This window comes from Molossus molossus, unplaced genomic scaffold, assembly GCF_014108415.1.
Source record: "Molossus molossus isolate mMolMol1 unplaced genomic scaffold, mMolMol1.p scaffold_m16_p_23, whole genome shotgun sequence".
NCBI lineage: Eukaryota > Metazoa > Chordata > Mammalia > Chiroptera > Molossidae > Molossus > Molossus molossus.
The window spans coordinates 13,628,035-13,651,454 of NW_023425359.1; the positions used below are offsets into that span (position 1 = coordinate 13,628,035).

Sequence of the window (23,420 nt, forward strand, 5' to 3'; positions counted from 1 at the left end):
GGGAGGACCAGATGCCTCCATGCACTGCTTGCCTCACCGTCATCTGTTTCAGCGGCATGAAGTCTGCGCTCTGCCTCACTCGCTCAAAGATCTTGGCCAGATGGGGGTTGATGAAAGCATCATCTGAAAGGCACCAGAGAGCAGAAGGCTGACCCCTTGGAAGGAGCACAGGCCAGGAACAGAGCAGCCACCTCAATCGCTCTGCCCTCCCACACACTGGAACCCCAGGTTCAGAGTCAAGGCACAGGCCCAACGCCACACGGCAGGCCCAGCCTCAGACTCCTCCTTGCACTCTAGCAGCATTTTCTCAGAGGGCTACAGGGCACTGACCTGGGTGTGCACATTCCTGGGGCACCGAGGCCAACCACCATATCTGGAGACAGCTGCACCCTAGCCCATCACGCCCTCCCACCAGGGCACTGGGTGAACCTGTGCAGCCCAGGCCCTGATGTTAGGCGGCATGGCTCTCTGAACTGACCCAGTGACCTGAGAAGATGGGCTTCCTAGAAATAATAGGTATAACTTCTTACGATTATAAAAACAAATTTAGGAAATAAAGTATAGTAAAATGTTAAAAATACCCATAATCTGACCACCTGCAAAGAACTAGTTTTCTTTCTAACCTTTCTGTTTTTCACAGCAGTCATACTGCATGGAGACGGCTCCAGCCTGCTCCCCTCAGGCAGCAGCCTCATGAGCGCTTGCTTCAGCGTGCTGTTAAGCAGTTTATTAAATATTCCGAAATGGCACTGTCAGTGGTAGCCTAACATCGCCCACAGGCTCACTGCTGCTTACTCCAGCTTCTGTTAACAGTCACACCCCGAATAATGACGTTTCGGTCAATGACACTACGATACCGTAAGATTATAATGGAGCTAAAAAAAACTCCTATTGCCTAGTGACATCATAGCCACCATAACCTGGTAGCATAATGCATTATTCACATTTGTGGTGATGCTGGTGTAAATCAGTTGTATTAACGTACAACACATACAATTATGTACAGTACATAATACTTGATAATAAACGACTATTACTGGTTTGTGTATTTACTAGAGTTTTTTGTTTAGAGCATATTCTTTCTACTTATTAAAGAGTTTGCTCCATGTAAAAAAGTATGCTGGCCCTGGCCAAGTAGCTCAGTTGATTAGAGCGTAATCCTGATATACCACAGTACATACAAGAATCACCAATGAATGCATAAATAAGCAGAACAAATCGATGTTTCTCTCTCAAATCAATAAAACAGTACGCTGTTGCAGCAGCAGCAGCCTCACACACCTGTATACATGTCCTGATGGCATCATTTTCTCTTGTTCTGATTTAGTAAGTTGTTTTGTGCAGTAAGGTGCTGAACAGGCTTGTAGCCCAGAAGGAATGGGCTGTACCATCAGGGTTTGTCTAAGTGCACTCTGATGTTTGCACAGTGACATCTAACGGTGCATTTCTCAGAACATATCCCTGTCTAAGCTACACATGACTGATTTTGTGATCCCAATGAACCTGTGATAAAGCTCCTCCTGCACAGAGCCTTGACCGCATCTCTAAGGCTTTCCTTAAGGTAAGTCACTAGATATGGAACTGGAGTCGGGGTTCAGGCATCAGACTTCGACTATGAACTGCTACAGAGTCTGCGCCGGTGCCAGGGCTTACCTGCCCCTATTACCTCCTATCTTACACTTGGCCAATTCAATGAGTCCATCTAACTGCTAGTGAGAGGACCTCCCTTTCAAATGCTCCCACTCAGGCTGCCAGCCTCTGGGGTGCTCCTGCTGGGGGGAGGGGTAATGATTAGAAGCCCTGAGGCTGCCCCAACCTCAACTCTGCTCTTACACAGCCACACTGAGCCAGCCTCTTGTTCAACCACCTTCCCCACCAGCCTTCCCTCCTTGGGGCCACATGTCCCTTGTCTCCAACATCATACTGTGGCAGAACTGAGCCCCCCTTCCAGCTCTCTCCAACAAACATGGGGTAGGGGGCGGGAGTGGCAACAGCCAGACTCGGCAACTTTTGAGATGCCAAGATAACCTCTAGGTATCTCAAAACACCCAGACAGAAGAAAAATGACTGTGGGCTCCTGTTTAAGATACTTTTTAAACATCCCTGGTTGGTCACCAGCCAGGATTCAAGCAAGAGGAGCCAGTGGGCAGAAAGAACCGCCCCTGCAGAGCCTGCACACCAGACGGGGCCCCATTCACTCACCCTGGATGCTCAGCATCTGACCCAGCTTGAGTGCAGCGCCGCGCACCTTGCACAGCGTGCTCACAATGCGCTCTGCGTTGGCCTCGGACAGGAAGGGGCTGGAGTCCAGCACGGCCTTCTTCCCCGCTGTGGGCAGAAACTGGGTCAGCATGGCACCACCCTTCTCAAGGTACCTGGTGGTGTCACCCAAGTGGCAAGAGAAAGAGGCTGGCTGGGCTCGCAAGTGGCCCCAAAAAGGCAGCAGTTGGGCGAATGCAGGGCCTGACGACCCCCATGGGTACCCATGGGGAGACCCAGTTCCTTCTCAGAGAGGCTGAGTACAACCCAGCCCAAGATCAACTGGCTGTCTTGGGCCAACCAGAATGATCTCCAATCCTCCTTGGTAAGTACAGGGACAGTAACATCAGGGTATGGGGGAATTTTTTAGTGCAATTCAAAAAAGCCCAACATGGAGCCTGACAGTCCACGTCCTTCCTCCTGGATACCCATAAACCCTAACGTGCAATTTTAACACTGCTCCATACTCACCTCCCTGACACTGTACAGGCCCCAGAAACACCCAGGTCTCCCCAGGCCTGACTCCAGTTTCCCCCCCCACATACATGCACGTTCGCACACGCATGCGCAGGCAAGGCCTCCACATCAGTCTTTGGGGCCTGGAGAGGGAACACTGAAGGGCACAGTCAGCTAGAGCTGGGGGATGGGCACTAGGGGGGCAGGACCTGAAGGGACCCAATCCATAATGTGCCAGGTGAGAAGGACTGCCAAGTCACTGTCCCTTGCCACCCCCACCCCAGTGTGTACAAAGGTCACTAGTCCCCCTGGAGTCACTACACGTTCACCACAGGGCCAGCTGGCTACAGTGAGAGCGCACTCCTCAGGGAGGGGAGCTCAGGGTCAAGGACAGCACTCGCCCACCCGCTGTGCCTGCTTCTCCTCTCTGCTCAGAGGCCCCTGCAGCTCCTGGCAGCCAACTGGCCCCAGGGTCAGTACACTGTGGCCTCAGGGGTACAGATGACCTCTTTCCAGTACACTTGGGGTGGGAGAGTCACGGCAATGACTCAACGGGGTTGCAGGGAGGCTGGCTGAGTCCTGCTGCCAACCAGTGCTGCAGCCCAGGGGTCAGGACCCTCTGCTCAGTGCCCTGTCTCCACTTCTATGGCCCTACCTAAATACTAGGTCTACCCTTGTCCTAGGTGGGGAGAGGCCTGCTGGGCGCTCCCTCTGTCCTCCCAAGCTACTCAGGACCTTCCTTACTGTCCTCCAGCCTGTGACATTCAGCGCTCTTCCTGCCTGCTGTCCTGTGAGCGCAGTTAGGTGCCTGGCACTTTCCTCAGCCTGCATCCCCACCAGCCTGACCCAGCACTCAGAGGACTGAGCTAGGTCCCCAAGGGGGGAGCAGAAGAGGTGGCTTGCAGGCCACTGCCCCAGGGACTATGTCCAGCACAGCCTCTGACAGAGTGGGGTGCAGTGGGGATGTGAGGCCCTGGGGCCATTTAGCTTGTGGAAGAGAAGCCCCAGAGAGAACATGCAAATCTGCCAACACCTCAGGGCAGCCTTGTTAGGCTTACACAGGGGTCAAGCTCACTCCCAGGGTCCTAGACAGCAGGGAATCCTGGAAGGATAAGAGATATTAGCTCCATTGGAAGAGACCAAGCTGTTGGGGGTTGGGGAGTTCAGGAGAGCTGTGGCCCATGGTCAGGGTCACTCCAGGATGTCTGGGCCAAGAAAAGTCCCCAGATCACACCCTCAGCTAAGTCACCAGCGTAGTTATGGCTGGATCTGAGAATAACCAGGGGGAGCCAGGAGGTGGGGTAAGGGCATGGTGGGCATACCCCCCCACTCAGGAGAGACTCTTTCAGGGCAGAGCTGGGCCTGGCTGGTCAGTGTCCTCCAGGCCACAGAGTCCCAAAGCCTGCTCCAAAAGCTGGATCAGAGCTTGAGGACTGCCCAGGGCCATCCCATCCTGGTCTGAGCTCCAGGTCCTATGGCTCCTGGGCCCCTTGGCCTCCAGCTAGGTCATTACTTCCCTGACAAAGGATACGAGCTGTTAACCTTGGAGTCCGTTCTAGCCTCTCCCCTGCTTGGATGTTGTAGGACACAGAACAGCCAGCTTCGGAGGAGGGGAGGGGTTATGCCTAGAGAAGGCTGGATTCTCATTCCAGAGAAAGCTAGGCTTCATTTCCAAAGTGTCTCCTCACCAACACTAAAAATAAATACCCTCACTAAACCCTCTGTCCTCCATCCCCTTCCAAGGACACACGGTGTGTCCCCTGCACTCAGAGGCCTGTGGGAACAGGCTAGTGCTTTCTCTCTGGGAGGCTCCTCAATCCCATGAGAGGGTCTTACAGGTGAAGAGGGGCCATCCATGTGACTGGCAGGCCCCCAGAGGAGTCCAGCCCTGAACTGGCAGCCAGAGCAACAGGGATAGGGGAGTAGGTGTCACCGGGGGGTCCTCATGGAAGGGAGAGGAAGTGTCAGATACTAAAATGAGCTGACATCTCCTGGGGGAGACCAAGTGTTCTGACCTAATCCCTGGCTGACCCTGGGAGACAGGGGACAGAAGTATCATGACCTACGTCTCAGAGATGGAGGCCCTGTGAGATCTATCCCAGCAGCAAACACATCCCTAAGCTGTATGAGGACCCCTGGGTGCCTGACCAGCCAGGCCAACAGGCCCCCACAGCTCCAGGGAGCAGGTGCAGAGGCTGGGCCAAAACCTCAGCTCCACCGGAGGAACCAGGAAGGTAGAGTGAGCCAAGGTGGGCCAGGACTGGAGCAGAGTGGTCTTCAGGCCTCAGCCAACTCTAGGGATGCCATTTACCTAGAACACAAGGTAAATGTGCCCCTAGAGGTGGGACATGAGGTGGCCTAAGAACACAGGTGGGGGACGGGGACTGACAGGCCCACCTCCCAGGATCAATGGCCCAGCTCACCTGAGGAGTCCTCAGAGCGAAGGGTCTTCTTGGCCACTTCAGCCAGTGCTCCAAAGCCCAGACCCACAGCCAGACCTGCAAGGAAGAGGTGGAGGGCACTGGGTATTTGCATGGGAGTGGGGCTGCTGCCTACTGGCCTCCACCCACACGCCCCCCAACCCCACACACAACTTAGCTTCTCAAGGACCTTCACTTCAAGGACACTCCAGACCTTCCTCACCCAAGGACATGCTTAGAGCAGGTGCAGAGTGGGAAGAGGGAGAGAGAGGGAGAAAAGGGAGGAACATTGATGCGAAAGAAATATCGATGCACCCTGACTGGGGATCAAACCTTAACCCAGGTATGTGCCCTGACCAGGAACTGATCCAGCAACTCTTTGGTTCACAGGATGATGCTCAACATGAAAAGGGAGACAAAAAGGTAGGGGATACACATCTGTTGTTTTCAGAGATATGGCAGATGTTTCCTCATGTACAGGCTCACAGGACACACAAACACACTCCAAGACAGTGTACCACTGGAAAACATACTGGGAGGACCCAGCACAATGGAAGGTGGAACAAAAATGGGGCACGCCCTTGGAACACAGCCACCTACTGCAAAAGTCTAGCAGAAGAGCCTCCAGTTCTCTAAAATTCTCTAATTTAGTTCATGCAACAAGGAAGGAAAGGCCTCACTACAATGATATAAATCAATCACGGGAGTGAGTCAGAACATTTTGCAAAAGCAAAAGGTCAGGGTCCCCAATGCAAGGTGGGGTACTCACAGGAACTCAGGCTGCAGCCTTCATTCAGGCACTGACAGTGGTCTCAGGACATGTGGGTCCCAGCCCTCCCTCTTCCTTTATGCAATCTTTTAAATCAAAGTTAATTAATGCTTCATTTATCCAGAAGTAGGAAAGTGGATGATCCCAACTACCCAGGAGAGGCCAGAGGAGCCCAGCAGGTGTCACGAAGGCCACACAGAAAGCCCAGGAGCCTGGTTTGGAGCCTATTACCTCCACTTTCTACACAGTTCTAGCTGGACGGGGAGGTAGGGGCAGGAGGCACACATTAGCAGAGAGAGAATGAAGAACATGTAGCTGGGCACACCGACCACAGAAGAAGGGGCAGCACAGACCCTGGGAAGACACTAAAGGCTTCCATAAGGCCAGTGGGCCTGGAGAGCACAGCCTGGGGGGTTGGGAGGCTGAGGGAGCAGCAGCCCCCACATCCAGAGGGGACGGACTCATACTGGGTGCTCTAACTAGCAGGCAAGGAAACCTGTACATATCTTCTAAATTTTCTACAATGATTATCTATTACTTTTATAAAAAACAAAAGTTCCTGCCTCATAGGTCATTGTGAAGGTTAAACAACTGAATAAAAGTAAAGTACTTCCAACAGGGCCTGGCACATGGTGCTGCTATAAAAGTGTTTGCTATTATTATAATTTCTCCTATTCAAAATGGTTAGACCAGTACTATCCAAAGAAATACCAGGCCAGTCACATATATAATTAAAAAACAAAAACAAAAGCAGCGTGTGAAATGAATTCTAATCATATATTTTCTTTAACCCAGTATATCCAAAATATTACCATTTCAACAAATAATTAAAAAGTATTAGAGATATTATATTTTTTTGTACTGTCTTCAAAACCCAGTGTGTATTTTACCCTGAGCATGTCTCAGTTTGGACTAGCCACATTTCAAGTGCTCAACACCCATGTGGCTAGTGGCTGCAGCAAGGGAGAGTACAGGGGCACAAAAAACCAAACTCTGGCAACCACAGAAAGAAGCCAGTCATCTGGAAATGGCCCTCAGGGTAACCCCAAGGCCCACCAAGGACAACTTGATGTGCTGGCATGTAGGTGCCAGGATTTGTTTTCTCTCTGGAGGTCACTGGACACAGAGCTGGGAGCTGTGTCTCCAATTAAACATTAACTTCTCCTGCCCACCTCCACCCCACCCATCACAACTATCTGATTCAGAAAAATAAATGATAATATTAACCTTCAAACTCTAGCAAGTGTCACCGATGTCTCTCTGCATCTAGATTTTTCTTTGCCTAGATCAAGTCCAAAGACAAACCTACAAGAGGCAGATGGCATCAGAGATTATCCAGCCTGGCCACTGGCAACAGATACCACAGGTGTGGGGGGTAGGGGGGGTGCTAAGACCCTCTTTCTGCAGGCAGAGGCACCTCCCAGCTCCTTCTGCTGGGCCCCCCTCAGATGCTTTGTCATACTGTTCTCTGGACATCTCTAGGCTACAGGTCAGAGCCAAAGCTCTCCAAAGCCAAGACTCTGTCATTAAATCATTAAACAAAAGAACATTCTGCATAGGAGGCCTCAGGCTCCTCCTGTGTCCCTGGACAAGCTCCCTCAGGACAAGCCCAGGGCCAGGCCCAAAGTGCTATCAACAGACAGGTTCCCCAGGAAGGCCCGCCCAGGTAGTGAAAGCAGGCCCAGCCAGCCCAGTAGCCCTGACCTTGGCCCCTACTCTAATGAACTGGGAAAAAACTGCCTCTCCCACTATCCCCAACCCATGCAAGCTTAAAGTGATTCCCAGAACTTTGCTGAGAGAGAAGGGCAGAATCCAATTGGATTCTTTCTTCTCTCAGAACTGGGTGGCACCTGGAGACAATTACTGGAAGATCATGCCTCTGGATTCACCAGGTCCTGGTGAGAACACCTCAGAGCCCACTCGCTCACTCTGTCACCTGTGGCCCATTGGCCCCACATCAGCACCCTGAAGCCCTCAGAATGACACACCCCTCCATTTTCTGATCCATACTCAGGCCCAGCATAGCTACAGTCTGCTAGGAGTCCTGGAAAAAACCAGCCATGGAACCTGCTCTGCAGCCCCCACAGCCTGGCCTCCATCCTAGCCTGTGAGAAGGTGACAACACCTTCTAAGAAAGTTGCTGACATTTCCCATTTCCCTCACAAATGGAGGATTTACAGTCAAGAATCAGGAAGGGGGGGGGGGGGCGGGCAGGGCTCTCCCCTAGGCAGGAGTTCACCGGGCCAGCTTCCCAGGCTAGAGGCCTGTTCATGTGATCTGGGAGCCTAAGCCCACAACCTGGCCCCTGCCTCCCTGAAGTCCCTCCGGAGGTCATCAGAGCCAAACGCGGCCCTTCCTGGAGCAGCCACTGGGCTTCTGCCCAGACAGGCACCAGGGACTAAGAAAAGGAAAAAATAAAACACCTTCTAACAAACAGCACCTTTAGTAAGGAGGCTTGGGGAACTCCAGGCATGTTAACTGACAAAGCTCAGGGAGTTTCTGTGCCACAGCAGGGGGCAAATGAACAGTTATAAATGAGAGGACCACCAGGGCACCCACACAGCATGCACTGTGCACCAGACATCTCAGCCCTCTCTTTATTAGCACATCTAACAATCTGGAGCTCACAAGAAAGTCCACACAGGAAAGGCATTGGGCAAGAATACTGTCTTCTGCTTCCAGGTGTTCCTGAATCCTTAGTAATTCAGTCCACTTTCTCTGCCGTCACCTGCACCCTCCACACCACCCCCAACCCTTGGAGAAGAGAGGCCCTTGGGAGGGGCTGCACCCCACAGCACAAGAGGAAGGGAAACAGGAAGGAGCGATGGAAGAAGCTCCACGTGTTCTCCCAGGTTCTCTGGAGCTGGCCCTCCATGCTCAGAACTGGGCCACTGGGGTAGGGAAAAACCTTACAAGGCCCCTCTGCTGGCTGCAGGAGACAGGGGACTAACTATAAGCAGCAGGCTCAGACTGCCACTTGAGAGAGGCCTCCTAGGCTCTAGTCCCAATGCTGTCACAAAAAAGCATTTGGGCCCTGGCCGGTTTGGCTCAGCGGTTAGAGCGTCGGCCTGCGGTCCTGAGAGACCCGGGTTTGGTTCCCGCTAAGGGCGCATACCTCGGTTGCAGTTTGTCCCCGGCCCTGGTGGGTCGTGCGGGTGGCAGCCACTCAATGTGTTCCTTTCACATCGATGTTTCTCTCTCTCTCTCTGTTCCTCTCTCTCCCTCCCACTCTATCTGAACAACAACAAAAAAAAGCATTTGGGCCTGGGCTACTGAAGACAATGGCTCAGCTTCCTCATCTATAACTGAAGATAACTACTGCCCTAATCTCCCTAAGAGCTTCTAAGAAAGAAAAAGAGACAAACCCCTTTTAAGTTTGCTCCTGATAAAGCAGAAAACCTGCTCCCACACCCCTGCCAAGGGCATGAACTTCTCTTGGTCCTACAGTGTACCTTTCTGGCTGCCTGAGAGAGCACCTGGGTGAGCTCTGGGTACAGGAGGAAAAACCTGTAGAGCATGTACCCTCAGGAAATCAGGCGATGAAACTGGTGTCACTATGTGCCATCCCACAAGGGGAAGCCAGGGCAAAGCTGGCCTGGGACACAGCCCCTGTCAACCCCGGAACCTCTAGCCTCCACAACCTCAATGAAGATCAACTGCCCTATTGGTCTATGTTTGGGGGTGGGGGTGGGGGTGAGCCTGACTTTAGACGTGTCAACAAAGGGCATCACGCCAGGAGGTCAGAGCATATAATGCTGCTACAGGAGGTATAAACACTCTTGCCCTTACGCCCTGACACCCCTGTCCCAGCCCAAGGGTCCAATGGAATCACTACTACAGGATGCCTGCAAGACCTGTCATCAACCCTCCCAAGGAAAAAAAAATTAAATAAATTTTAATTTGTGTGTGTGTGTGTATAAAAGAAGAAGACAGCCAGCCATCAGTATTAGAACTCACACGTGGGTCCAGCTCCCAGAGCACAGAGCTGAATGATGAATAGAATGTGGTTTCCAAAAGAGAAGAGGCAGCAGAGAACAGTATATATGATGGACAGTACATGGAAAGGGAGACATATAAACCAGCCCAAGCAGAGGAAAAAGCAGGTAGACTTCTGATCGTGAGTATTCATGACCACTCAGCACAGGCATCATCGCGAACCAATTAGACCTCTGTTATGTACAGCCTTACAAATAACCAACTGCCCAAGGTTCATATGTGAATTGAGTTTATTAATTGTACTTTCTGGAGAACCCACCGAAGACAGCCAAGCTTTAGAGAAACGTGCTTCTAATCACTCTGTCAAAAAGTATACCATTACAAAGAAGATGGTGCTTTCAATAGGAATATCTTAGTAAATAAGCAATAGATGTGACAAGATGGTATCATAAAGGTAGACACAACTGCTATAAATCTTCATTATAAAATGGTCCTTCAACTCTAAGAGCACGTGTGTTGGGCACAATGGTTACTCAAACCCCAAAAGAAAAGGACAAATAAAGCCCACATCTCTACAGCATCTTAAAATGGACTTTAAATGACAGCAGCTCAGGGCCTCAGCACCTCATCATTACTGACGCCCGGCAGGCCTGTGGAAATCCAGTAAATGGTTCCCCAAACAGCTGGTCCCTGAGACAGAAACCACTCTGTCTAGGAGCCACATGGGCCCAGTGAGGGACTTCTACCCACTATACGGCCTCCTTCCTGCAGAGGCCTCCACAGGGGCTGGGGGCAGGAGAGGCAGGCTGGCTGGCTGACTGAGGTAGTAGGAAAAGCTGATGCTGCAGACACTGCCCCCCGCCCCGGAAGTGCGGCCTGAGAAGCAAAGCTGCAGCTCACAGCATGGCATCAGCCATACCAACCCCTATGGGTAAGCTGAGGCAGACTGGAATGCAGTAACTGCATCATCCACCCATGGGAAATATCCAGAAACAACTACCACACTCCCCAGGACACCTGTTGGCCTCAGGGGAGCCCCAAAGCCCCACTCAGCCAGGACTGGCACGCCAGAGCATGTGAGGCACAGCCATCTTACCTCCAAAGTTGGCCAGCCGCCCAATCCGTGTAACTGGCACCTTCCGCTCCCGAGCCCTCTCACTGAGCTAGAGGGAGAACAGAAAGACTTCAGGGAATCACCGAACAGGGACAGAACCAGCCTTCAGGGGTTCATGCTGCCCTCCACATCCCCTCTCCATAACCAAAGGCAGCAGCTCTGCCTGGCAGCACACTCTACTAAGAAGAGGCCTTCATGTTCCCAAAAACTTCAGACCATACCATCCCTGGAGGAAGCCTGATATCAGCACCACTATGGAAACCACCCCACAGGGCTCACTCCAGGGGACCCTCCCAGACGCACCATCTGCTTGTGAGGCTTGCTCTCAGGGCGAGCCTTGGCCTGCCGAGCCTTCTCAATGTCCTCAGCTGTAAGGCCCCCCACGGGGGACTGGTCCTGGTGGAAGAACCTTCGCTGAAGGCCATTGGGAGAGAAAGGGGCTCTGCTGTCTACAAAGAGCCTCCCATTCACCCTGCCCCGAGGAGAGCCAGTCTGGCCTGGGAGCCCGGCTTCCCTAAAGGGTCCGCTGTCAACATAGGCAGGAGCTGGGCCCTTGCTGCCAGCATGATCCTGGGGTGGAGATGAGGACTGGTCCTGGGAGGAGGCTGCAGAGAAGTCTGCAGAGGTTCCGTCACCCCTTGGCCCTGAGAAGTGGAACTCTGATTCTGGGTCGTCAAAGCTCTCAGCAATGTAAGGTTCTTCGTGCTTCTCCTGCTCCTACAGGGAACAAAAGCTGGAGTGAGAGGAGCAAGAGGCAGTCCCCACTGTGTCCATCCCTCTCTGCACAAGACAGCACACCACCGTCCTCCAGTCCTCCAGAGGGTAACACCACGTTACTCCTGTGGCCTGGGGTCAGTTCTGGAGATGAGCAGCACCCTACCAGCCCAAGAGCCAAGAGACCTGGATTCCAGCCCTGCTTTTGCCAGGGCTCTACTATGTGGTCCCAGGCAAGCCACATGGTCACTGAGAACATGCTGGGTGCCCAACCTGTACCGGGCGAGTGACCACCACTCCCAGCATGTTCCTCACCTATTAACTGGGGCTAAGAGGGTGAACCAGGGCAAGAGACAGGAGATCTTTGAGAAGTCAAAGCATAATTACAGACCAGCAAGGGCAGCGTGCAGACAGGGACACCCCACCATTCCAGACCAGTGCCTCACCAGACACAGCTCCACCAGTCAGCCATAGCATGCCTTTAAGAGGCTCTCACTAGACAACTTGACATAACCAGGTCGGGCCTGACTGTCCTTGGGAGTTGGGGGGTAATGTTTTCCTTGTAACAACTGCCAAGACCTAACCTTTGGGCCCAAGGTTCTACTTTAGAACCCTGAGTGACTCGGAGTGAGATCTTGACCTTTCTCTACTTCCTCATCTTAAAATAGGACTCCCCAGTCACAGAGTTATGTGGAGGCCACAGACAGGGCCAGGGGAACAGTGTTGAGGAGGCTATAATTGGAACAGCACTGACTCCTAAAGTGAGGTCAGTGGCCTGGATTCCCTGTTCCACTGAAATGGATTCAATGCACACAGTGCTGCCTGCGGCTCTGCAGACACAGCAGTAGATCCACAGCCTTCTCACTCTCAGCTTTATACTGTGCTTGCTTCCAGTCAAAGGAAAGAGACTTCGCTATGACTCTCACTGCACAAATGGGAAACTCAGGCTGAGCGCTGAAGTATCGGGTAAAGGCCCACCAGCCAGCCAGTGGCAGAGCAGGGACCCCAAGCCAGGTTTGCCCTGCTGGCCAACCAACAGCACTTTTCTCAGAGCAGAAATAAATTGTACTAGATTCTCCAGGCACCTCTCAAGATGGCTGGGAAGCCCGGGGGTGAGGGGACTGAGGGAGGGTCCCTGAGAGCCACAGCAGAAGCTCCTCCTTCTGCCCCCGAACTCCTGTCATGGCTGCCTGGCCCTTTATTCCTATAATCCTGTTTATGTGGCTCTGAGGCCCCATGGGCAGCAAAGGGGCCTCAGTGTCTCAACGGGACCAGACTTAGTGTCTGCTGAATGAAGAATTGAACAAGTCCCGGGAGGAGCTGGAAGGAGAGGTTTCTGGAATATCTGGCCCTCCATCCCTTCAGAGAGAAGAGAGGCACAGGAATCTAAGTGTTGAGGGAGAGAATGGGAGCACAGTAGAGGCCACTGTCCCACTAAATGTCTCCCTCATGGAGGGACAGTCCCTCCCTCCTATCTCCAAGTGGCTGTCTAGGGGATGGCCCTACCTGTTCCAGAGTCCTGGGCATGTCTGTCTGAGGAGAGAGAGAAGCAGGAAGGAGACTGGGCAGGAGGCCCCTCTCGCCTCTCATGAAGGCCTGACCAGGTCTCCCATGCTGTCTCACTCCCAGGCACCAGTGAGTTGGGCAACTGCACCTCCTGAGTGCTCCACAAGTAAAACATTCAAGAGAAATGCAACGGCTCCTCACTAGAAAAGGCACTAAGTAAAGTAGCCAGAGCCACAGCCCAGCTTCAACAGAGGCAGGGAGTCTTACACTGGGAAGAGGACACACAAATCTGATCCTGTCACTTAATAATCAAGGAACTCACATCAAACTTCTTAGTCTGTTTCCCCATCTGAGAAAGGGGGTAAGCATCTAGGTCTGCCTCCTTTTCCAGGACAGCTGTGAGGCTCAGATGAGGTCACAGGTGTGAAGACTTCTAGATGTTAAAGGCATTTGTGTAGGGTGAGAGACAGTCACATATTGCCATTGAACCCTAGAGAACAGCAGAGGAGGGGCTGTGAATCTGAAAACTAAGACTAACTAGAAGCCTGCAGGCTGTGATGGTCTCAGTCTAGAGGAATGTGAGTATCCTTCATCCAGAAGGTCAGCCAACCAGAGAGAGACATGGAAGGAGAGAGGTGGCAAGGCACCCTCTGCAACATAACTCCCCACACATGTGCCCATGCACATGCCTGTACACAGCCTTCCCATCCCCTTGGACTTTTGAGAATAGTGGGCAGTGTTACATCATGGTGAACAGCCCTCTGCTATATCAAACCCTGTTTATATCACCTCTCCAGCACTCATTTTTTGCTTAAAACCTTCCCCTTGAATGGTAACATGCAGAGGCTCTCTGGACCATGGCACAAAAGACAGCATGAGAGAGGAGTGAGAGGAAGACGGGAGGTGAAGCTGTCCTCAGCTTTCACCCAGGAAAGGAGCACAGTCCCACAATCAGGACCCAAAGACCCACAGAAAAATGAAGTAGACATAGTGGGAAAAGACTTCGAAACCTGAGGAAGCCCAACTGACACACAGGCTCTTTTGGCAGCTCCATGCTGAGGTGTGATATCCAATCAAACACATTTCCCAGCCTGGCCGTGACGCCACTGAGCCCAGACAGTGGGTAGCTTCCATCATTTCTCTACAGAAATCAATCCAACAAAAAAACACTAATAAAAATCAGATAAACAGAGGTGTTTAATCTTATTAAAAAACACTTGCTATAGTGAAGGAAGCATGCAGGGCTCCTTTCAGCTGCTCCCATAGAACACAGGCAAGTGTTATTTCTCTGTGAGTTTTTTCTCTCTTCAGTACCTCAATTCAGGCCCAGAAACTAGGAATAGACCAGGCAGAGAGAGCAAGCCGGGTCAGCTGTGATCCCCGGCAGGATAAAGCCTGGTCTCTCCCCTTAGCTTGGCACCCCATGCTTGGCATCACCCAGTGAATGCCAGTGAATTACTAGTGTAATGAGTGTGCTTGCTGCTGGGGGTTGTTCTCAGCTCTGTGAAGCTTCCTTTAACTAAAACTTGAGTCACCTAGGAGCCTCACAGAGGACCCTGCTCCACCTGGAAGGATAGTGGGTTACATTACCAGTGGGCTCTCTGGCCCTGGCCACAAGGAGACCAGCCACCATGGCTTGTCCTGGTCTCACCAAGAGCTCCAAGTCCAGCTTCCCTCCCACTGGCACCCCTCCTGGACCAGCTCCCTTACCTGCACTGTCCCCAAGAACATGCTGATCTGCTCCGTAGCTGTGGATTGTAGGGCCCTGGCCGCCATGATGAGCTCCCCGCCGAGGCCCAAGTGCTGCAGTTGGGTTTCCACAGCTGCCTCAGTCAGCTTGGCAAGGCCTTTGAGCACCATGATGGCATCCCCCAACATGGCAGCCATCCTTCAGGGCTGGAAGAAAGTAGGCCAAGTCAGGACAGGGAGACGCCATACCTCATATGGGATCACACTCACATTGTTCAACTCCACCCCAAACTCCAGGCAGAAGGTTACTGGTTTCCACTGACCTCCCTTTTGATCCAAACTGACAGAGAAAAGAGATAGAGGAAGGGCCCAGGGCTCAAGGTCAGCTCTGGGCGACTCCCTGCACTGCAGGGCACTGAGCAGAATGCAAGGCTCCAAGGGGTCAGGGCTGTGATCCAGTTATTTCCTCACCAAGGCTTCACAGCCACCCTATGAAACGTCCTAAGAGACACAGAGAGGTAAAGTGATTTGCCTAAAGTCTTCTAGCCACTAAGTGGCAAAATCAGGACTCAGATAGAGTGTACTGACTTAGTCCAGGGCTCTTTCCTATGGCCCAAACTTGTAGGCTGGGGAGGGAGCACCTGTTCCCGAAGCAGTTCCCTGCAGGCCTGGGGCCCCATCCTGAACCCCTCAGAGGCTGCCTGTCCCTGCCCAGCTGCTCTCACTCCATTCAGTGAAGCCTCTGACAGACACCACAGACCGAGGGACAACCAGAGCCCCTGCCCCTCAGACTCAATGATTCACCAAGCCAGTGTTTTCCAACTGCAGTCCAGACCACAGTGCAATCCATTTGGAAAATCCTAACCAGTATTAAAATGCAACGACATGATGTGAACAGAAAAGGAAATGTCAAAGGTACTATGGGTAGGATTGTCTTATGAAACATGTTTCCCTTGTATGTATGCGTGAGCTTCTCTCTTTTTTCTCTACTTAGTCACAGTCTAAAATGTATTTCTTAATGTAGGTGAGGCTCAAAGAGGCTGAAAATCACTGTACACAGTCCTCATAGGGAGGGGAGTGTGCTGTCAATCACCCAAGTATTTCTTTTATTTATTTATTTAATATTTATTTTATTTTTGTTACAGATGTTTCTCCTTTTTTACCCCATTGACATCCTCCTCCCCATCACCCCACCCCATCCCCGGCTTTGTTGTCCATGTCCATTGGTTATGCGTACATGCATATAAGTTCTGTGGTTTATCTCTTCCCTCCCCCCCCACCCCCTCTCCTGAGAGTTATCAGTCTGTACCCTATTTCCACGTCTCTGGGTCTACCCTCTTCCTCAGACTGTTATGATCATTATATTCCGTATGTAAGTGAGATCAGGTGGTGTTTGTCTTTCTCTGCGCCCAAGTATTTCCTAAGGCCTGCTAGGGGCTGTGTGCTGGGAGAGGTAAGATAGGTCCTGTTAACAAACTCGGGCTGGAAAAAAACCACAAAAAGGAAAGATACAGAAGGATACCCCACTTAAGGTACACTCTGGACAGGGCAGGGAAGAGCTGGGATCTGCTAAGTCTCAGAGATAAGACAGAAACCAGAGAGGAGATGGGCATGGGCTGCAGGAACTGCAGGCAGGAGACCTGCATCAACAGGCACGTGGAGGCTGAGAAGGGCAGGATACACCCTGGATGCAGGAAGTGGGAAGGCAGGAAAGAGAGCCGGTCACAGAGACACCTCATGGATTCCCTCTTCTCATCACTAATTAACAGAAGCACACACTGGAAGGTCAGGTAAGAGCACTGACTAGCACCTCAACCAGAACTCCGGGCACTTCTGAAGACTGCAGGCAGGCTCGCTCCTTCCTGCCCTTCACAGGGGAACAGCCCCAGTCAGCCCAAGTTTCCTGCAAGGATCAGCTCTGCTCCTGAGCGGGGTATACAGTTGCTTTTACTTAAAAGGAAAATTGTAGTGATAGCCAGAGAAACCCACTAATGCACAGGAGCCCTGGAAAGCTGAGCTGACCCACCATAGCCTGCCCTTGGGAACACCTTCACCTTCATATGAAAATAGCTACCAGGCACTGAGCTGGGTGCTTTTCACATTTCATCTCCTTTTAATCTTTATTAACAACTAAATGACATGGATATTACTGCCCCCATTTCAAAGGCAGAAAAGCAAAGCCAGAGAGTTTAACTAATTGGTGGAGGTCATTCAGCTTCTGAATGGTAGCCTTGGGGCCTGATCCCGGCCGTTGTGTGCTCTGTGCCCACCACTCCATGCTGCCTCCTCAAATGCTTGGCCTATGAGTCTGAGGCATCCTCACAGGAAGAGGGCACTGCTGAGGCACAAATGGACTACGAGCACCCTAACTAAAACCAAGGAGAGTTTTTAGAAGGTGGCCGTACCCTTGAAAGAGACAGCAGAATAAGGTAGGATGGCTAGCCCAGCCCATCACCTGGTGCCATTTCACATCCCAGGCTTCCTCTGGGCTCCTGCACTTGATGACTATAATAAACAAGGGTGAACTCCACATACATTCTCCACTGTCCGGGACTGGGAAGAGATCACATAATCAGAGATCTAATGCAACTGGTGCCAGCTCTCAACAACTCCCCAGCCTCTGACCCCACCCCCAACACACACAGGAACACTATAAAGTGTGTTTGGGGGGGGGGGGGGGCGTGCATCAAAGCCCATAGACTCCAGTGAGGGAGGAGCTTTCTGAAAGAGACATCAGGGACATGCAATGGTGGAGGCAGGGCCCCAGCCACATCTTGTCAGAAAGACCCTTGCTGGTAGCCTCAGGACCATACACCATACCCCACTGCCCCAGGGGACCCCAGAAACAGGCCTTCCCTTTGCTAAACTCTGAATCCAATCCAGATAAGCAAGGCAGTGGTCTCCCATTGGATACAAACTCCAACAATTCCAAAACCTCACCTTGTCTAAATCATGTCAAATCTTCCCTAAAACTTCCTAAGACCTATTAATTCAGACTTTGTTTTCAGGCTTAAAACTAATCTTCCTGAATTTCTCATCCTAATCATCAAAACCACGCACTAAAATTTCACTAGAGCAAAGCTGCTAAGTGCCATTAGGGTTTTTTGTTTGTTTCTGGCCCATTTCCCCTACTCTAGCTTGAATGGCCCACTGCACCAATGACAGTTCAATTTGAAAAATCCATTTCCTGTCCCGCACACTGCAGGAACAGGGCTGGAACCCACCCAAGTCCATTCCTAAATCTTCCAGTTTCTAAGCATGTCAGCACTGAGCACAGCTCCATGACAGGCTGGAATTGCACCTACTTTACACTGACACTTTTTAAAAAAAGAAAAAGTCATGAGCACACCCTGGCCGGTTTGGCATTTGGAGCGTTGGCCCAGGGACCAAAGAGTCTCGGGTTCGATTCCCGTCAGGGCATGTACCTCGGTTGTACTGTAGTTCAGTCCCTGGCCCTGGTTGGGTTGTGCGGGAGGCAGCCAATAGATGTCTCTCTCTCACATAAATGTTTCTCTCTCCCTCCCTCCCTCCCTTCCACTCTATCTGAAAAATATCCTCGGTGAGGATTTTTAAAAAAGTCATAAGAGGAAAAAATGTTAAATAAATTGACCACATTTTTTTTTTAAGTCCTACATTGGGGAAATATGAGTAACAGTGGTCTCTTTCAGTATCTTCCTAACTGTATTTTCCTAACTTTTTAGTTCACATATCCTACTTTCAAATGGCAAATAAGTAAGTCATCTAAAAAAATACTACACATTAAAAAGTAATGTTATGGCCCTGGCCAGTTTGGCTAAGTGGTTAGAGAGTCGGCCTTTGGACCGAAGGGTTGCAAATTCAATCCCTGGCCCCAGTCTGGGTTGTGCAGGAGGCAACCAATTGATGTGTCTTTGTCTCTGTCTCTCTCTCTCTCTCTTTTTCTTTCCCTTCCACTCTCCCTAAAAATCAATGAAAAAATATCCTCAAGTGAGGATTAGAAAAAAAAAAAAGTAATGGTTTGCCTTTCTTCTGCCTAGGCAGTTGTGCCTTCACACCCAGTGAACTAACTCACAATGGGCACCACTCTCACCCTAGACAGTGGGCACCATTGGGAGGAAGATAATTAGACCATCTCTTCTGGAAGAAGACCCAGGTGGAAATAACATCACAGAAATATACCTTCCAATTTACTGTGACCCAACCCGCTTGTCTCAAATCAACAGGTGTTGCTAATAAACAGCCTATCATTCGTGAGTAGATCCACATGTAGATGTATAGTTCAAAACCACAGCCTGTGCCCATACCCCTCGGACAAAATTATTTATCTAATGTGCTAGGGCTGTACCCAAACCTCCCACACGATGCTCTGCTCAAAGTGAATTGTTGACACTCTAATCAATACCAGTTTTTTTGTTTGCTTGTTTGTTTTGCAAAGGAGTGTCTACCCTCAAAAAAGCAGGGAGCGGGAAGGGGAACAACTGCCAGAAGGAAATATCTTTCCAGAATTTTTCTCACCTTCTCATTTTTAAAGATTGGGTCTCACAAACCCTACTTCTCATGCCAAAATCCCAACGTGACTCAGAATTCGGCTATCCGGAATTTGGGTGGAAAGCCCATCCAGGAATGCACAAGAACCAGGCACCAAGCTGCACCAGGATCTTCCATCATGCTCTTAAATAAAATGGAAAGCTCCCTAAACACATTTCCTACACAAATTAAAAACCTTATCCTCACCACGATTTCATCTACAAGTATTAGAGCCCTCACCCCACCCCACTGCATCCTCCTGGTCCTCAAATGGGTTTTCAAGACATAGCCTGGGAGTGACACAGGCATGGCGTGTTCAGGTTCTGCCTACTTGGCAGCATGTGTCCCAGAGGCCTCAGTGCCTACCTGCTCTTCTTGAAAGCCCAAAGTACAGGGTGAGCATAAACAAGTAAAGTGGGGGTAGAGGATGGGTACTCACATTTGGGAGTGCCTACAAGGTACCAGCACCAAAATATAGTCATTTAGTCATTTGTTGAACACATTCACTAGCGTCTCCTCCTGGTACTCTGGGCCAGTCTGTGCAGGTCCAGGATGAACCTGCCCTTGGCCCTGGGGTGCTCATAGCTGGAGTGGCATGCAGGCACATCTATAATGGGCACAGACACCAGGGAAACGTCCAGAAGCCAACTGAGGCTCTCATGCCAGGATTAGGAAGTAGCTGACCAGTGGAGAAGACTATCCTAGGAGCCTGGATACAGGGCCCCAGCTCCACCACTGCTGCTGACACTAAGCACGTTACTTGTCTCTTCGTCTCTTTCAGTAGGAGAGCACTTTGAGTGTCTTGCCAGGCCCTGTTTCTGGTCCTAACATGTTCAAGTGCTATAAAGGAAGTAAATAAAGATGTTGTCTAGAGAGAACAAACTGGAATACATGCAGCTCACCACTCCCTAGGAACGGAGACTGAGAAAGATGCACAAGCAGGGTCCCCTAACAGGGGACTCAGAGGAAGTTTTCTTGTTGAACTTTCACTCTCCAACCTTCCCCAGATACTATCTCATTCATGTTGGAGAACAGACTCACAAAGTGCTGCCTACATAGCCAGATACAATAAAATGCAGCAGCAGGAAAATGAGTTGTGTTTTTGTTACAAAATAATATAACAGGCAATCCTGACAGGCATAAAGCAGAGGAAGGCATCATATACTTTCCCACTCAGTACTCACATGGGGGAAACTTATTTTGGGGGGTTCCCATACACACCCCAAATCCCCCATTCATAGCCAGAACTCACCATCTGTCACTTGTCTCTCCTCACAGGTGACAGCAAGCCAGGAACAGTATGTGAACTTACTAAGCCACTGTTCAATCCCCTGCGTGACCATAAAGTGTAGCATGGCAGACCAGCTCCCATTCAAGCAAAGCCATGGCATTTGTACTTCTAAAGCCAGCACACCCTCTCATCCGGTCTCTACCCACCCTGAGCTGCTCCCATAACCTTGGGGTGGCTGATATAAGAACCCAAAAGCAAGCAAACTGCACAGAAAGTCCTTTGTCTTGGGGAGTGTGTAAAGCTCACTAAAAAGCTTCCTCCTACACAGGCTCTGTCCAGTCATCTACGGCATCCAAGTCACCACAATGTCCGATGGGCATCAAGCTTGCCTGTCCAAAACTGACCTCACCACCGCCACCTTTCCCTCCCCAGGCTCCCTGAGCAATGAGAACACCACCCACTTCTTCCCAACCCTCCTCACCTCCCCTAGTCTACCTGAATGTTCTCAGCTGGGCAACTGCAACGGCCCCTAAGTGGTTTCTCTGCCCCAGCCCTGCTTCCTCCTATCCACTCCTCATGCTACCGCTACGGCCATCACTTTAAACAGAAAATCCTATCACACCACTCTCAAGCTTCTTGACCTCTCTGAGATTCCTAAGAGGCTGAAAGAACCTTCATGACCTAGCCCACCCCTGCCTCCCCAGCTTTATCTTGCCACGTTCTCTTCACTAACTGTGCTCCAGTTGAACCAACCCAATTCTGCAGGCCTCTGCACAGGAACACACTAGCTTTCCTCCTCACGGAGTCTCAACTCAAACATCACCTCTTCTTGGAAGCCCTCCCTAACATGTCCCATGCCTAAACCCCATCCACACCCCTCACCCCACACCCCGGCTCCCTGTTCTTACCCCATCCTAGCAGTGACCATGCTGAAAATCTGCCCATGTAACTGTCTTTCTTCGCTACTAGACTGTCAGCCAGAGAAGGGCAAGGATCACACCAGTCTGCCCTGTTCTGTATCTCCAGCACCTAGTACTATGCTTGACACAGAGCAGGCAGGTAACAAATACTTGTTAAATGAAATGAACTCAGCTGGTCTCTCTCAAGTTCAAGAAAGCATCCCATTTCTGGGACTGGCTCCACCTGCATGCAGCTTTTAATCCACATACGAAATCAAAGGCCTCATAGGAGCCTGCTATGAGGCAGGGTTCTCAGGCTTTAGTGGGCATCAGAATTACCCAGATGACTCATTAAAGCACAGATTGCTGGGCCCCACCCCCAGTTTCTGATTCTATAGGTCTGCATTGCTAACAAGTTCCCAGGTGCTACAGCTGATGGTCCTGGGAACTTACCTTGAAAACCCTGTTCTTGAGGAAGAAGAAAGGAAACACAGGTGGCCCACACCCAAGGCCAGGCAGGACATCTAAACAGAGATCCTTTGCTAAGAGTTTCTCCCTAACTCTTCCCCAGAACTCTGGCTTTGCCCTTAATTGGAAACCTTCCAACTGCCCCTTCCTTTCCCATTTTCCCTTCAAGAAACTGAAAACAGACATCAAAAATGAATGAGCTTAAAGACAAAGACCCACAGTCAGTCACCAAGGGACTCTAAAGACTGTCACTTCCAGCATTCTTCAGAAAGGACTGTTTAATGATCCTCGGGAGGTCCTGGGGTAGGGATTTCCAAGTGGCGCCCTGCCCCCTCCCAGCCAAGAATAATCTTTTTTACTTTGGGCGTGAACAGTCTCAATTTCTAGCCTGCATGGGCACAGAAAAGTTCCTTTAAATGCCTGAAATTTTTCTTTTACTCTAAGAAAAAAAGAAACACAATGCCCTGGCCGTTTTGCTCAGCGGTTAGAGCATCGGCCTGCGGTCCAGAGATACCCAGGTTTGGTTCCTGCTAAGGGCGTGTACCTCGGTTGCGGTTTGTCCCCGGCCCTGGTTAGTTGTGCCGGTGGCAGCCACTCCATGTGTCCCTTTCACGTCGATGTCTCTCTCTCTCTCTCTCTCTCTCTCTCTCTGTCTCTCTCTCCCCCCCTCCCTCCCTCCCTCGCTCCCTCCCACTCTGTCTAAACAAAAAATGGAAAAATGTCCTCAGGTGAGGATTAAAAAAAAAAAAGGAAACACAAGATGACAGTTTCCTCCAAGGACTCAAGAATGTATGTGTTAAGGAAAAGACTTAAACTTCTGAACCAATCCATAAATCTCTGTAGATTCACCTCAACCTTTAAAATCACACACCAGGGGCCATCACTCAAATATCTCCGGTAACTCCAGGCTTCTATCTAGTGAGGTCTGGCCTCAGGGTCTCTGTCAGCAAGTTCAGAAATATCCTAATACGCTATCAATTTTCAAAGGCAACTGGGGACATGAAGAACAACCCAGGAGGAGAGAGAGGAAAATATCCTGCCTTCCCAGCGGTCGGCCCCAGCCCAGGCCTGGTGAGTCGAGCCTTCACAGTGGGAGACAGGCCACCATAGTCATTCATTCTCCACAGCCACAATTCACCTCGAAAATGTCCCAGACCTGCCAGTCAGCAGAAAGTTCTCTCCCCATCTCCTCCCCAGGCCATCCTGCTGGATAATTATCCAAGAATCTGGACAAAATCTGTCAAACTGCATTTCCTTTAAAAAAGTATGTATGATAATTCAGCAATAAGAATGTAAATCACAACAATGTCTAAGATTGATTATGTAAATGGTGGTATACCCATAGGATAGAATGCTATGCAGCCATTTAAGATGATACTGTGAAAGGTGTTTACTGATAAATAAGAAAGTTTATTATTCGCATGTGAAAAAAAGGAAGCAGATTATAAAACAG

General features: G+C 50.7%; 1 protein-coding gene across 2 annotated transcripts in view; it reads right to left on the reverse strand.

Moving 5' to 3' along the window:
* The window catches only part of COQ8A (coenzyme Q8A), a 38,349-nt gene that overhangs the window by 3,683 nt on the left and 11,246 nt on the right, over positions 1–23,420 (reverse strand). The window contains exons 2-7 of one of the 2 annotated variants that reach the window (XM_036277616.1): positions 14,885–15,070; positions 11,258–11,671; positions 10,937–11,003; positions 5,139–5,213; positions 2,203–2,328; positions 38–123 (exon numbers count right to left, since the gene is read on the reverse strand). In XM_036277616.1, the coding sequence (XP_036133509.1) occupies positions 38–123; positions 2,203–2,328; positions 5,139–5,213; positions 10,937–11,003; positions 11,258–11,671; positions 14,885–15,061 (945 nt within the window). In that variant the 5' untranslated portion in view covers positions 15,062–15,070. The remainder of the gene's footprint in view (positions 1–37; positions 124–2,202; positions 2,329–5,138; positions 5,214–10,936; positions 11,004–11,257; positions 11,672–14,884; positions 15,071–23,420) is intronic. The other variant, XM_036277617.1, reaches the window with a different exon arrangement.